Here is a 14,063-nt window from a genome sequence, read left to right as displayed (position 1 = left end):
GGTACCTCAGCCAGAAAAAAACAGAACAGATTTTGGCCGCCAGCAATTACAAGCAGCACCCGCTTGAGTACAGAGAGAACTTTTAAATGAATACATGAATACATTTCTGCAGATCAGAAGGCAGAGGAGCCAGCATTCCAGGGAGGGCAGAGAGAGGAAAACCAAATAACATCACCCCACCAAACCACCCCCCAACCTGAGCAAAGGGGTCAGGCTGCCACCCATGAGGAGCCACAAATTCCCTCTCCCTCAGCTTGCCCCGCCGAGGCGAATGAACCTCCCTGGGCGGAGTGAACGCTGAGTTTGGATCAACAGATGCTGCTGTGGTGGGGTCGGGGCGTGTGGACCTAGGTCTGACAAGCCAACCCTCCATGGCATAGGGAGGAGGACAGAAGGCTCTAAGAAGATTGACCTACCTGAGCGAGGTGGAGATGATGATGGATGAGATGGGGGTCATTTGAATGGCTCGATGTCCCCAGTTTCCTGGACACAGCAATGCTGCGTTCACATGTTCAGCGGCCTGGAGCCGTTTGGTCATTGCGGTTTCCATTGTCCATGCAGGGTCTACCATTCCAACGTGTTGAATCTAGCCCAGACAGTCCTAGCAGCTCTGTCTCCTGATCTCCCATGTCCTCGGGAGAAAGTGAATTCTTTGCCCACAGTGAATAGTGACGCCAAGGGGATCGGTACAGTTAATATTGTTGTTTCAATCAAATAGGAACTGGTCCTTATTATTTATGTCACCCTGCGACTGTGGCACTTTGCAAACAAGTAAGCAGACAGATCTGCTACTTTGTGGAGCTTGCAGTGCAGGGTAGGCAGATGAGCTGTTTGGATCAGTGATCGACTTTTCATTTTGTGTGTGTGAAGTGCGTAGCACTTTGGCGCCTCAGTTGCTGAGTGGAGTCCTCTCGGCACAAAGCAGCAATGAGAAACAACAGACTGGGGAGATGGGGAGACAGCTGATTCCAGCGTTCTGAAAGAGCTTTTGACATAGCATTATTCCCAGCTACAGATCCTTTTTTTGAGATTTAAAGTGTGTGTATATCAAATTACACTTCAGATGTGTCCATCACCGTCACATTGATGTCCCAGAAGCTGGTGGTATCTGGATGTTTGGATGACATTTGGCTAACTTTGTCCTCTCTGTGATTTTTTTATTTTTTATTTTTTACCAAACTTTGTTTTTTTCTGGGGACTGGAGGTGCCATGTTAAAGCATGAGAGGCTGTTCCCATGAGATTCCCAGGCTCAAGAGTATTGAATAGTTTAGTTAGAGTTAGGACAAGCATCTGAACCCTTAGGTAGCAGTGTGGTCTACAGGAATGAATTTTCATTCTGATTCTGCAAAGGATTTGACACCATGTTGCATATTCATTTTGTCTGTATGGCCACACATCCTTTAGGCAGAAGCTCTGCATCTAAGAAATGATCTGGACAGAGAGCCAGAGAATAGACTTTTACTGGTGATATGCTCACCTTTGAAGAAGAACTGCACCACAACTAAACAACAAGCATTTCCCTGAGAACTTACTGCCCATACATTCAGTCCAACAGAATTTATAAGACTGTATAGCATCATCTGGTGACTCCCAGCAAACTTACAGGCTCCGCAACTGACTCACTGTTTAGCCTTGTGCAAGTCTCCTTGCATCTCTGTTTCCTCATCTGCAAAATGGGGATAGTAGTCAGAGCTGGTAAGAAAATGTATAATTTCATTTAGATGGTAATTTTCTGATCAGGTCTGGGTTAGAATATTTTACTTAACTACCTTATTTAAGGACCAGGAATCGGCGACATGGGGGGGGGATGACACAATGTTGAGCCCACTCCCTGCAAAAAAAGAAATAAAAATATAAACCTTGGCAGAAATATGGGGGGACACATGACCCTGTGTGCCCGCTCATGAGTCGCCTCTGTTGCACAGAGCTTTGAACATGTGTGTTGTTTTGTCTGTACTGCATATGATGATTATTCTCCAAACCCCAAACCTTTAGTGGTTTCCTTGTGGCTAAAAAAAACAGAACACTTCTTCTGCTGAGAACAGCTGTGTTCTGACAGTTTTTAAATGCCTGTTTTCCTTTCCCCCTAGAAAGTGACGGACCAAGGTTGCAGGGAACGCTTGGACAGCATCTGGGGACCGTAAGTACATTACACTGTCTCTTTTCCATGCACCATAATCACGAGTGCTTTGACTTGTCCTAGCGTAATGTGTCTAGATTCATCACTGCTCTTATCTTGTTCAGCTCCCGTCTACAAGAATCTGCTTAGTTCTCCTCTGCACCTTAAATTTTCTCATTTATCTCAAGTGTCATCAAGGGGCTTTGAGGCACCGCCTGTTTCCTTTCATCCACAGATGCTCCAATTGTCCTGTAAGCTGTGTGGCACGTGGGGGTCCTTGCCATGTCGTGCCTACTCTGGTGAGGTCACTGCTCCTTATCCTTCCATGTTAGAGCTATAAACCAATTTTATCACTTAATCCTCCTCCCCCATCCTGCGAACGCAGGATTGTTCTCCTTCTGCTGCCCCGTCCAGTTGGAAAGGGTTCAGATGATTAGAGCTTTCCATTGCACTGCCAGTTTGGTAACTGAATCCACAGCCTGCTGGGTAATGCTACCTTTCCAGGGATGTGGTGTCATGTCAAACTGAGCGTTACACTGCTCAGGAGGGATCTCTCATAGATGTTCATGGAGCTGGCAGCAAGAGGGTGGGAGCCTTCTATCAAAGAGAACCATGCAAAGAGAGAGCCCTGTGTTGCGTGAACTATGTTTTTTCTCCTCTCTGTGCGGGGTTTGAATCTGTGGCAAGAATTGATGCTGTCTCAGAGGAGAGAGACTGGACTTGGGTGCAATATATATAAAAAGGATTCTTAACTGAGGCTGCTGGACATAGATGGACCTTGCAGTTCCCAGGCAAATTTAACAGAGCCCAGCTCCAGGCCTGTGCCATCCTGGAGTGTCTGCTGAGTATTCTACAATGCGCCTTTTGAATCTTCCCTCCCAACAGTGCTAGTCAAATTGTTTTCATCTGAACATTATTTTGAATGCAAAGGAAATGGCTTTCCAGCCAACACTCATTTGGGTTGCAATTTTCTCTTCTCATTTTTTAAACTTGAAACTGCTTTTTGACCTGCTCTTTCTAAGCTCAGGACAAAATGAGCCATAGACAGAACCTGAGTCACTTTCAAATCAGACAGATGGCACACAGCTTAGGGGGGTATCAGCGTTGTGTGTTGATAGATAGGTCAGTAGCATGAAGATGCATCAATTTCCTTTCCTCGAGGTCCCCTCCCCACTCCCCATTTAGCAGTCACAGCTTTGGGAGATGTTAAACTTGCAAATCAAGAGTTTCCTTCCCAACACGGTTGCTGTAAGTTAAACCCCCATATCTGACTCATTATGACTGTCTTTGCATCTAAACATTACACTTTGCTTTTCATCTGACCAGAAGGGAATGCATATTTTCAGAGCTGTTTCTCAGGTCTGACACTGAAATTTTGACTGTGTCCCAAGTGGGGTTTTTACTACTTTCTTTAGGTTTTTCAGGCATTTGTGGTGGTTCCAGCCAAATTGTGGTTAACAAGAGAGCAGAAATCCAGTTGTCTCTTTTCCCTTCATTGTGGAAGTCAAGGTTTTGTTTTTAACACAGCCAGGCTGCAGGGAATTCCCAGGAAGGGAAACTTTCCTGAAAACTTGGGATGATTCTTTACTTCCTGGATTTGACTTAATCTTCCCTGTGGACCTGATTCTGACTTCCTCACCCTGCGGAGGAGTCCCTATGGCTGCTTGTGAAGTAAGATCCTCCTGTTGAATAGGAGTGAGGGGGACTGAATGGGGCCTGCTGTGATTTTTCTGGCTGAAGGATTGTGTATGAATGACCCACAGTGAAAGCAAATCTCTTCCAGCTATCTACCAGCACTCTAGGCTTTGTCCAGCTGCAGAGAGGTTTTCCTTGTTCTTTACTGAGCCCATGGTGAATCTCAGAGACTTGGTCTAACGAAGGCTGGATTCTAGTCCAGTGTTGACAAAGATGGGTTTTCTCTTTGGTGGGGCGATCGCAGTTATTTTATTTAACTCATTCCTTGGTTGTAATTCGGGCCAATAAAAATAAAGCTGTCGCCAAGACTTGGAAAGTGATGAGTGATTTTGGGGGCCCAATTTGAGGCATCATAAAGGAGCCTCAATTTCAGCAGGGGGATGCTCGGCACTTCCTGAAAATCAGTCCCCTTTATGGCATCACGTGTCGGGCTCTCAAAATCACTGTTGCCCTTTAAAAATCTTGGCCTGTGTGACTAGTTCCAGGCAAAGCCATCTTAACCCATCCCTGGACTCTAGGCAAACATACACTTCTGAGCTTCTGTCTTCTAACATGAATAACAACAAACTGCAATAAATGGAAAGAAGGGGAATAAAATACACTTTGTTGATGATCCCTCCCATATTTGCCATGGCTGTAAATTCCCATCCCAGCCTGTTGGCTTACTGCTGTTGGAGAAGGAAGCAGGTTCTTTATCCAGTGCTCTTCTCTCTCCATGGCTCTGGTGGGTACCACAAGGTGACCCTCGGATGTGTATGAGGACTGTCTCTGACCACTCGTCCACCGATGCGGATTTGTGTGTACACTGAAAAAACTTCACTCACTTGAGGGAGTGGCGTTGCGACCTGGTGCAGAGGATCATGATGCTATTCACTGAGATTTTGCCAAGCACTCCTCCGTCATGACCACTCATTCAAGAGTGTGAAGTTCTTTCAGTTTGCATTGTCTGTTAAAAAACAAACAACCCCAAAAACTAACACACATATTTTGGACCCTCCTTCCCCATATTTGGGCCCTACACATGTGCTTAGTTTGCCTTGCGTTGTCTTGGTCCCAGGAAATCGGCAGTGCTATCATCTGTGTCTTTCTATTGCCTTGATTCAGAACTGCTCTTAAACCTGGGCTCAAGTGCTGTCCTGAATTGAGATGCTTTCCTGAATTGGATCCTATAATCTCCTTTTATACCACGCTCACTGACATCATATCTGTGTGGTATGCACTGAGCAATCCCATTTGATCAGGGCAAGAGCTGAGCAAATAATTGTTTGGGGGTTTTTCAAATTCCATGACCAAACCAAAACTTCCAGAAAAAACATTGTTTTGGGTTGACTATAATGTTTCATTCAATCCAAAATTATTATTTTTTTGTTCCATTTTGGGGTGTTTTTATCTTTTAAAATATTTTTAACAGGTCTCGCTAAATTTCAAAATGAAACATAGTTTTGAAACAAAAAGTTGAAATGTTGCATTTCCTTTTTTTTTTTTTTAATTTGGCCAAAACTATGAGCCAAATTTGACCTGAATTTGTGAATAGTTTTCTTTGACCTAACAATGCATTGTTTGGCAAATAAACTCTTCACCAAACTCTCTCCCACAACCCCCCAAGCCCAGCTCTAACTGGGACCCAGATAATAGGGACATCTGGCTAATCAGCTCAAGTGGCTGAGAATCAGTTTGCCATATATTAAATAGCCTTTGATTATGTTTAATTGGGACATCCCTGAAACCTTGACACCTGATAATAAGGACAGTGGGAAACTGATCTGGCAGCTCGTTAACACTCAATTAATGCTGCTCTGTACAGCATGGCAGTAACTTTGAAAAATGTTTGTGTGCAGTCGAAGTGGAATCAAATTGTGACTGCAATTTTTTTAAGTGCGTGATCTGACAAAGGCTCTGATTTCTATGCAGCGTGGTGTTAACTTTGTGCATCTGTGCAATTGAAATGGAATTAAAAGCTGAAGTGCAATTTCTTTAGGTGAGTGCAGTTGCTTTGCCCAGGACAGAATTAGCTCATTTTTAATTTATACATGCAATTAAAGTGCGCTAAGAATAACATTAATAAATCTTTATCCAACTGATTGATTTTTGAAAACCTTCTTTGTACCTCCTGATGCGTATGATGGGGGAACCTGTCGTGTTTCGAGGAATAATAATTTGGCTACTTCATTTAGCATGTTTCATTGTCAGAGTGCTCTAACTCTTCATAGGAGCAGTTTTTCAGACCGGTCTTATTGGGGTCTCCCCTTATGGCACCTGCAGACACTCTGGCATAGTGTTGCACGCACAGTTATTTACAGGCTCAGTGGAGGTGATTTAGAGACATGTAAGTGCCAAGTTTACAGGTATGGGCAGGAGCTGAGAGATCCAAATGGCCTACATTGTGTCAACAATTATTAATACCCACGGGTTGTGAGCACAAAAATGGAGGGTTCCTATGGAGAAACTGTCCTTTAGTGTTTCCAAGGCCCTCTCCTGGTAAGGTGAATAATTAGCATTGTCATTCCCATTTTACGGATGTAGAAACAGATGTACAGGGAGATTAGGTGACTTGCCCCAAGTCACTATCCATTCCAGGATTATAACTCGGGAGTCTGCTGTTCACCAGCCCTGGGCTGAGATCACAAGGCCATGCCTCCTGACAATATCACTGTGATTGAGAGTTAGAAGGATGAGTATTGGATTTAAAACTATGTGATGGAGGGAGACGGGTCTCAGAACTTCTGCCAAACTTTGTCCTCCACAGCCCTCCAGAAGGAATTGAAGCCTCAACCTGTTCAATCAACAAATGCCAAGTTAGATGCAGTGCATCATCCATTCCCACTCTGGCTGGTGCTGTTCTGAGCATCTTCTGAAATCTGCCTGCTCCAGATTAAACCTTTCATGGGTGTCTTGCGCAGTAGGCAAATCTTTGGCGTGTTGTGAAGGACATTTAGTCCAGGGCTCTGTCTCCGGTCACGTAAGCTCTATGGAATACTCTCCAGGCATGAAGAAATGCTTTCGGTTTCAATGCCTTTCATTTTAGATTAAGAGAACACAACCAACCAACCAATCAATCAAGACCACAAGTACAATTAATAGCTTATGAAGCCCAGAGGGACCATGAGGGAGTACAGTGTGTGTGACTTCTCCAGAGCACTCTGTATCTGAACTAAACACAAAATGGCTGCCCATCTCTGAAGCAAGGAAGAGGGGTTTCCTTTATGTTGAAAGGCACTGAACACTGATGTCAGAATTGCAGCCTCTCCTTTCAGTTACATAGCTGTGTATGCTGCATCTCTAACTTGTAGTGGCCGTGGGGAGATGTGGACTGGCCCTTGGCCAAATGGGGGCCCTGTTCCTCTCATCCAGACATCATTTTCCATTTTCTCCCTCCTCCCTCAGGACGATTAGATGCGTGCCACACAATGCTTAGCATGGCCAGAGGGTAATTAACAACTCTTTAGTTTGCTAACGAGCCCTAGTTTGCTAATGAGCCCAGCACTGCTTTGCGTAGCAGGCACCACTGATGCCAAGCCAGGAACCTCTGTTCTGGGGGTAAGTCTCTGAATAGCCACTCTCAGTCCTCCGAGCTGTTAAAGAGGGGCTGAGTTCCATGCCAGCAGGTTTGTAATTCAGCTCCCTCTAACCATTCGTCTTTGTCAATTGGGGATTAATTTAAGGCCCAGGTTTTTTTCTTTTCTTTCTTTTTTCTTTTTTTTTTTTTTTTTTATTACATCTGCATGCTCGGTCATGCAAAAAATTACATGATTTCAGAGATTCAGCTGACTCCGGTCTTGAAATGCAAGGGCTGCTTAGTACCGCCATAACCATCCAATTAGGCCAGGCACACAAAAGAGATGTACTGGAATCATACGGCCTTGACTTAAAAGCTATTCTGTCCTGTTCTGAGCACTCCACAGAGAGAACATGCCCCTTTCTGAACCCTGCTGCACGTCTCTGGAGCTAGTGTTCACTGCTAACCGTCTGTAGGGACAATGCTGCCCCTTCTCCAAATCTGCAGTCACAAGACGGGGTGGGATGGGGTGAGGGGGACCCTGGGCTGGTGCTGGGTCACATAATGGAGGAGCATCTCAGTGTCATCCCTTGTATGAGGGCTGGGAATGCATACACTTGCCTTGCTCTCTCTTCTTCTCATCCTCATGACTTATTTGTATTGCTGGGCTGCTTCGGGTCCCCCATTAGGGATCTAGGGCCCATTGGGCTTGCTTCTGTGCACACATGAAATAGAAAGGCAGGCCCTGCTCCAGGCCATTCACCATTCAAACATGTGACAGGAGACAACAGGTGGAGGAAAAGCAAAATGCCACCAGAATCTCTCACTTGATTCCTAGCTCTCATGGAGCTTTTCCAGTGGCTAGAGCAGGGATCCAGGCATTCTGTTCCTGGCTCTGCCACTGATGGACTGTGAGACTTGGGGTATGTCGCTTCTGCCTCTCTGTGCCTCAGTTTCCCCATCTGTGCAGGGGAGAAAATGACATGATTGTTTTGAGAAATAGTTGTGCCCATCCCACAGTAAAGCCTCTGCTTGGCCCTGGGATGGGGCTAATTGGAGGGTGGCTTTGATTGGCAAAACACAGTGGGTCATATGTTTTTGCAAAATCTAAGCCAGACAGGGTGACCAGACAGCAAGTGTGAAAAATCAGGATGGGGGTGGGGGGTAATAGACGCCTATATAAGACAAAGCTCCAAATATCGGGACTGTCCCTTTAAAATCAGGACATCTGGTCACCCTAAAGCCAGATATAGTTTGGACCCAGGTAGCAATTGATCTTAACCTCCTGAAGGGATTAGATAAATAGTTCCAGCTTTGTCTACATCTTGGATCCCAGCAGGGGTCGTGTGTGTGTGTGTGTGTGTGTGTGAGGGTGTGTGCGTTCAGAAATGCTTGGCATTAAATACTGTGTCTCAGTATTCAAAGGGGAAATTGAGGCGCACCCGTAAGGAGAGGGTGAGCTTAGCTGCCATGTAACGAAAGTGGCCTGGGCGTCATAGGGTTTTCTTAGCAGCTTGATATACCAAAACGCCTGGCTTTGCAACAGATTTCCCACCAAGAAATATCAAGCGATGTGCCTGCCCTAACGACAGAGCTGAGGGCTGTAAACTCAGTTTGTGTAATAGCACCCCAGCTTGCTGCTGGGTCAAAGTCCAGTCCCGGCACTGTAATAAGAACAGTGCCTTAGCTAGAAGCCATGCAGATGCTATATGCTACAGGCCTTGGTATCACTTGTTTGCACTTAAACTCAGCAGCAGGTTTGCAGTTCACGTGCCAAATCGTAACTATCCTTCATTTGTAGAATTATTTTTTTTAAAGCAACTCTGGCTGCTTTGGAGTGAAGAGGGAAATCGTTGTCTCTTCCCCATCTTTTCCTTTGAAAAGAATTGGATAAAACCCCCTAAAAGTCAAAGAACTGTTCCATTAGGAAATCAGCCTTCGTTCCTGCTTTGCCTAGGAGCCACGCGGATGAAATATTAAACATCAGGGCAGGAATGACTCGGTTACAGCAGGAGTAATCAGATGAGTAGCTGAAGGTCTGGCATTCTTTGGGGACTCTTGTGATTGATCAGCCCCTGCAAAAAGAAATAACCCGGCTCTTTAGAGCTATGTAGCAATTTTAAATATTTAATCTGTATCTGTGTGAAGGATAAGTCCTCACCGGGCGCTCGTGACTCTGATTCTGTGGTTGAATTTATCACATACTCCTTTCGGGAACTCCGGGTCCAATGGATAGATATGGGCTATGGAATTTAAAATCCTTGTCCCGTCATTATCTTGCCGAGGCACGCTAGGCAACAGGTCTGCTTATCAGCCTCGCTTGGGGTGCTCTGACTCTAAAAAGGCTGATGGGGAAGGGGAGAGTTGGAACTCACCTCCGGCATCAGTGACAGCACGGGATGATGGTGAGAGCAAGGAATGCCCAGGGATGTGGTGCTGCAGAAAATACAGCAAGGGGCGGTTCTTGCTGTAGGAAGTTCCGTGGAGTGTTAAGTGAAGCAGAAAGGTGGGTCTAGCTCAGTCTCTCCATAGTTCAGCGGTGTTGGGTACTAGGTTTGTAGTTCAGGCCCATGTCTGCTGCACAGTTATTAGATGGTGGAACTTTCCCAGACGTTGCCCTGCATAGATTAACATGAACAACGCAGCTGGGTCTTCCCACCTGGAAGTTCCCTGACGCTGCTGTGTAGAATAATAGAAGCAGCGGGGTTCAGGCTCACCGCTGTGCATGGCCTCTTGCTCCCATGTGGAAGGGCAATGGGGGTGTGTCTCCCAGATGTTGCTGGGTAGAAGAACAGGCTGGACAGCTGGGTTTCACATCTGTAAGCCCCCCAGCTGCTGTGCTGCCGAGTATAACGAGGGATGCAGTGGTGTCTCATAGCAGGAAGTTCTGCCTTTTGTACCAGAGCAGACACAATTGTGTCTCAGAGCTGGAAGTTTTCAGGGGGAACAGGGTCATTTAGGGACAGATCTGAATTTGGAAAAATCCTCAGATTGTCTTGCTAAGGGAAGTGTTAGCTGAGCAGGCAAGAACAGATAGATCGGCTGCAGTTCAGAGAGCACCGTGACCTTCAAGGCACCGACAATAATGGTACTAGAGGAGCTGCATTTGCACGCTAATTAAAGCGACTTCTCCCATCCAGGGTATCGCCAGCTTTCCGCCTGAACATCCCAGTAGATGGGACAGTGGTCAGCGGATGTGGTGGCAGGTGATATTAACAGCAGCTTTTGGATGTGGTACAGAAAGTTGTTTAATTTGTTTTTCCTTGGCTCCTTTCAGGCTGGGAAGCCAACAGCAGCGCATGGCTGATCCAGAGCGATTTTTGCTAAAGAGGGCTACAGATGGAGGGTTGGATTTTTCCATTCTGCTCTCTTCTCCAAAAAGGGAGCAGATGGTCCCTCCTTTGTGTGTTGGTCTGACAGTCAAACAGTTGCAACTTGTGCTGGCTGGTGGACTTTCTCCACCCCCTGTGCTCTAGGTCATTGGCTGGAGCACATGGTCTCAGACCATTGGAGCTGAAAGGCTGTAAGCAATTCAGGGGAACAGTAAATGTTTTAATCTCCTACAGGGAAAAGGTATGGGAGGCGAAAGGGCTTGTCTAGACAAGGGAAATTTGCCCTGGTTCAACTACCTTGATGTTAGGCCTGTGCAAACGCCTCACATAAATGGGGTTGCACTAGTGTGAAAATAGGGTATCTATCTTGTAACTGCACAAGTGCAGTGCATTTACACTGGGAGTTTGCACTGGTGTGCAAACCTGCCCCTGAACAAGCCAGCTGCCAAGTATACACAGGGCTGGGACAAGATGCAGAGTGAACGAGACTGAATGGCTTGATGTCTCACTTTATTGGAGTGACAGCTGACAGGCAGAGATGAGGGGTGTGTGTGTGTGTGTGTGTGCGCACGCACATGTGCAGCTGCAGAGACTGGGTGTCTATTGACATGCTGTGCATTTTCAGAGAGCAGAGCAAGCATTGTGAAGTTGCTCTGAATTAAGGGCTTTTCTATTGTTCTCTAAAATTACAGGTGGAGCTGGCAGTAATGCTTATAATTAAAGTTGCTTAACATTTTTCATTATAAGTCCCTGTTTCTGAACTTTAACCATTCAGGCTGAAATTTTCCAAGCTTGCTCCCTGCCTCAGGCTGAATTTTTGTAGACTGCGTCAGCAAAATGATTCAGCCATTTCTGAGATAAAAGTTCAGAGAAAATAGGTGGTTTTGCTGATGTTAAAATTTTCCCCCAACTGTTCATTTTATTTGAAAAGCTCTAATGTTTCCACACTTTGCAGGAGGAACTTGAAATTCTGCAGGAGGATAGTCCTGCGGTCAGAGAGGTGCCTTTTGCTGTCCCTGTGGAACTCCATCCACATTTGGCAGAGCTATAATTTTCTTAAAATTATCGTTTCTTAAAATTATCCACATGCTCATTGGGGCTTGCTGCTAAACTCTTTGAACTTTCCATCTGCACTGAGCATGCTCTAATTCCACACCACTCTTGTGCTCCAACTGTGAACTAGAGAACCTTTGTCCTGGCAGTTCCTAAATTAGAAGGGTTTGACTTTGCAATCTTAATGTTCTTCAAATGTAGTTTTGGTATCTGTGTCGGGAGATGTCGGGTAATCTCATGATTAAGGCAGAGAATCACCATTTGTTGCTGAACATTTTTAAGCTGTGACATATAACAACTGATTTAACAGAAAAGCGAAGGAGGGGAGGGAGCTAGCTGTTAACAAAATTCTAATAATTTTATGAGCTTCCCAAATAACAAATCCTCCTCCCCTGAAATGCAATGATAACACTTAACAATTGCCTTTGATATTTGTGGTCAGATGACCTCAGCGTTCATAACATTTGAGCCATTTCCTATAGGTCAATACAAGGGAATAGAGCAGATGTGCAGATAAATGTATCTATTTTATCTTAGGTGAAACTGGCAAGTTTTTTTTAAAGGTAACGACTTAGCAGCAGCCAGTCACCCACCTGAGGCAGAGGGAATTCTCTCTTCCTCTGGGGAATCGATTCACAAAGTCTCCTTGGGCAGCACGTCTTTCCATCATTCTCTGATATATAATTCTCTCAGGGTTGGATGGCTACTTTAAGGACATGTGGTTCCCTGGCCCTTTGTGTTACCATGCCTACCATGCCATGCTGTCTTGCTTTGGCCTGCTTTTGTGTGTACTGTTAATGTGAAGCAGCAAGGCTGTGCATTGCCCTAAGAGATAGTGGGTTTACACATTGTGCAATCAGCTCTTGCTGCTTTGGAATCATAAATGGAGTGAGAATTTCCTGATGCTGTGTGCTTTTCATTCATGGCATCCCCAAGCAAAAGCCAGAATGAGGCCCTCATGCCAAAACCAGTTTGATTGGTCCGTCTGCGTTAAACAGCCAATCGTGGGTCTTGAACTGAGTGTCGCGCTCATGATCTCACTTGACTGCCATCTGAGCTATTCTGAATGCACTTAAGTACCACCGGTTCCATGTCAAACCACGTCCACACTGTCTGATCCCCCCCCCATCCAGTGCTGGAGGCGCACACTGACAAAGAGAGGGAAAGGGAGACACAGATGTCAGGTTGGATAGAAAGCGAGACAGGTGAAGATGAGCTATGGAGAGCTGAAGAAACCCTCCCACCCCACCGAGAGGGGCTTGTAATACACGTGCTAACGCGAACTGGGATACTGGTGAGGAAATAAAGATTACACAAATAGGAGACAAAAACAGATGTTTTCCCTCAAGGACAGTAAGTGAGCAGTAATCACAGACAAACTCTTGTTGAGAGCAGATGGGCTTTGTCAGCCACTCTGCAAAGCACCATGAGACTCGCCTCAACCTTTGGACAAGAAGAAACATGCTCAGATGAGCATATTGCTTTGGATGTGACTTTGGTCTGACAGGACCTTTCCAGCACAACCTCTAGTGAAAGGGATCTTGTAGCGCAGAGAACAGCCTGGACATTTACAGGGCACAGTGAGAGGTTGCTGGTGTTCTAAATAACGAAAGCTACAAAGATGTTTAGGAGTTATGCCTCTGATGCATGCGTCAACGGATCACGTTTATCATCACAAACAGCCCTGAATTTCTCACCAGGCTCAGGCCAAGAGACCATGCAGGGTCTGTCTGCATTGGATCATCTCCCTTTGCTGCAGGAACCGCTCGGGAAAGCCAAAGGAGGTAGCTAGTGATGTGACCAAACACATGGGTGTGGAAAGGTTCCCTGTTAACTCTTCATGAGTCAGGGTTTGTGTTTCTACTACTGCGAGCCTGGCATTGAGTAAAGAGCTAGCTAGATGGGAGAGGGGTCACAGGAGGATAAAGACGAGGAAGAACCGAGGTTAGAGGGCACAAGAGGCAGTGTGGTCTAGTGAGCAGGGATTGGGAGACCTGGAGTCTATTCCTTGTTCTGCCACTGACCTCTTGTGCAACCGTGGGTGAGTCACTTAACTTCTGTGCCTGTTTCCCCAGCCACCCTTTCTCTCTCTCTCTATTTTTGAAAGCTCTTTGAGGCAAGGGCTGGGTCTTGCTGTGAGAAGGTACAGCCCCTAGCGCAATGGCACCCCAATCTTGGCTGGGGCCTGTAGGCATTTCTGCAATATCAGTAGTAATGGGCTGAAGCGCATTTGGTCAGATGAAGAATTGTCTCCTGCTTTGCCCAGGGAAAGGTCATCCTTCTGTGATGACACACAATACCGGACTGAGTCATCCTTCTGTGATGACACACGATACCAGACACAGCCCAAGGTAAATAGAGGAGAAC

General features: G+C 45.8%; 1 protein-coding gene across 1 annotated transcript in view; it reads left to right on the top strand.

Moving 5' to 3' along the window:
• Positions 1–1,659: 1,659 nt before the first annotated feature.
• Positions 1,660–14,063, top strand: part of LOC141975885 (opioid-binding protein/cell adhesion molecule homolog) — an 801,915-nt gene continuing 789,511 nt past the window's right edge. Inside the window, 2 exon segments of the mRNA XM_074936555.1 lie at positions 1,660–1,696; positions 2,092–2,141. Of these exon segments, the coding sequence (XP_074792656.1) occupies positions 1,675–1,696; positions 2,092–2,141 (72 nt within the window). The 5' untranslated portion in view covers positions 1,660–1,674.

This window comes from Natator depressus, chromosome 22, assembly GCF_965152275.1.
Source record: "Natator depressus isolate rNatDep1 chromosome 22, rNatDep2.hap1, whole genome shotgun sequence".
NCBI lineage: Eukaryota > Metazoa > Chordata > Testudines > Cheloniidae > Natator > Natator depressus.
This window is presented reverse-complemented; position numbering and strand designations above follow the sequence as displayed.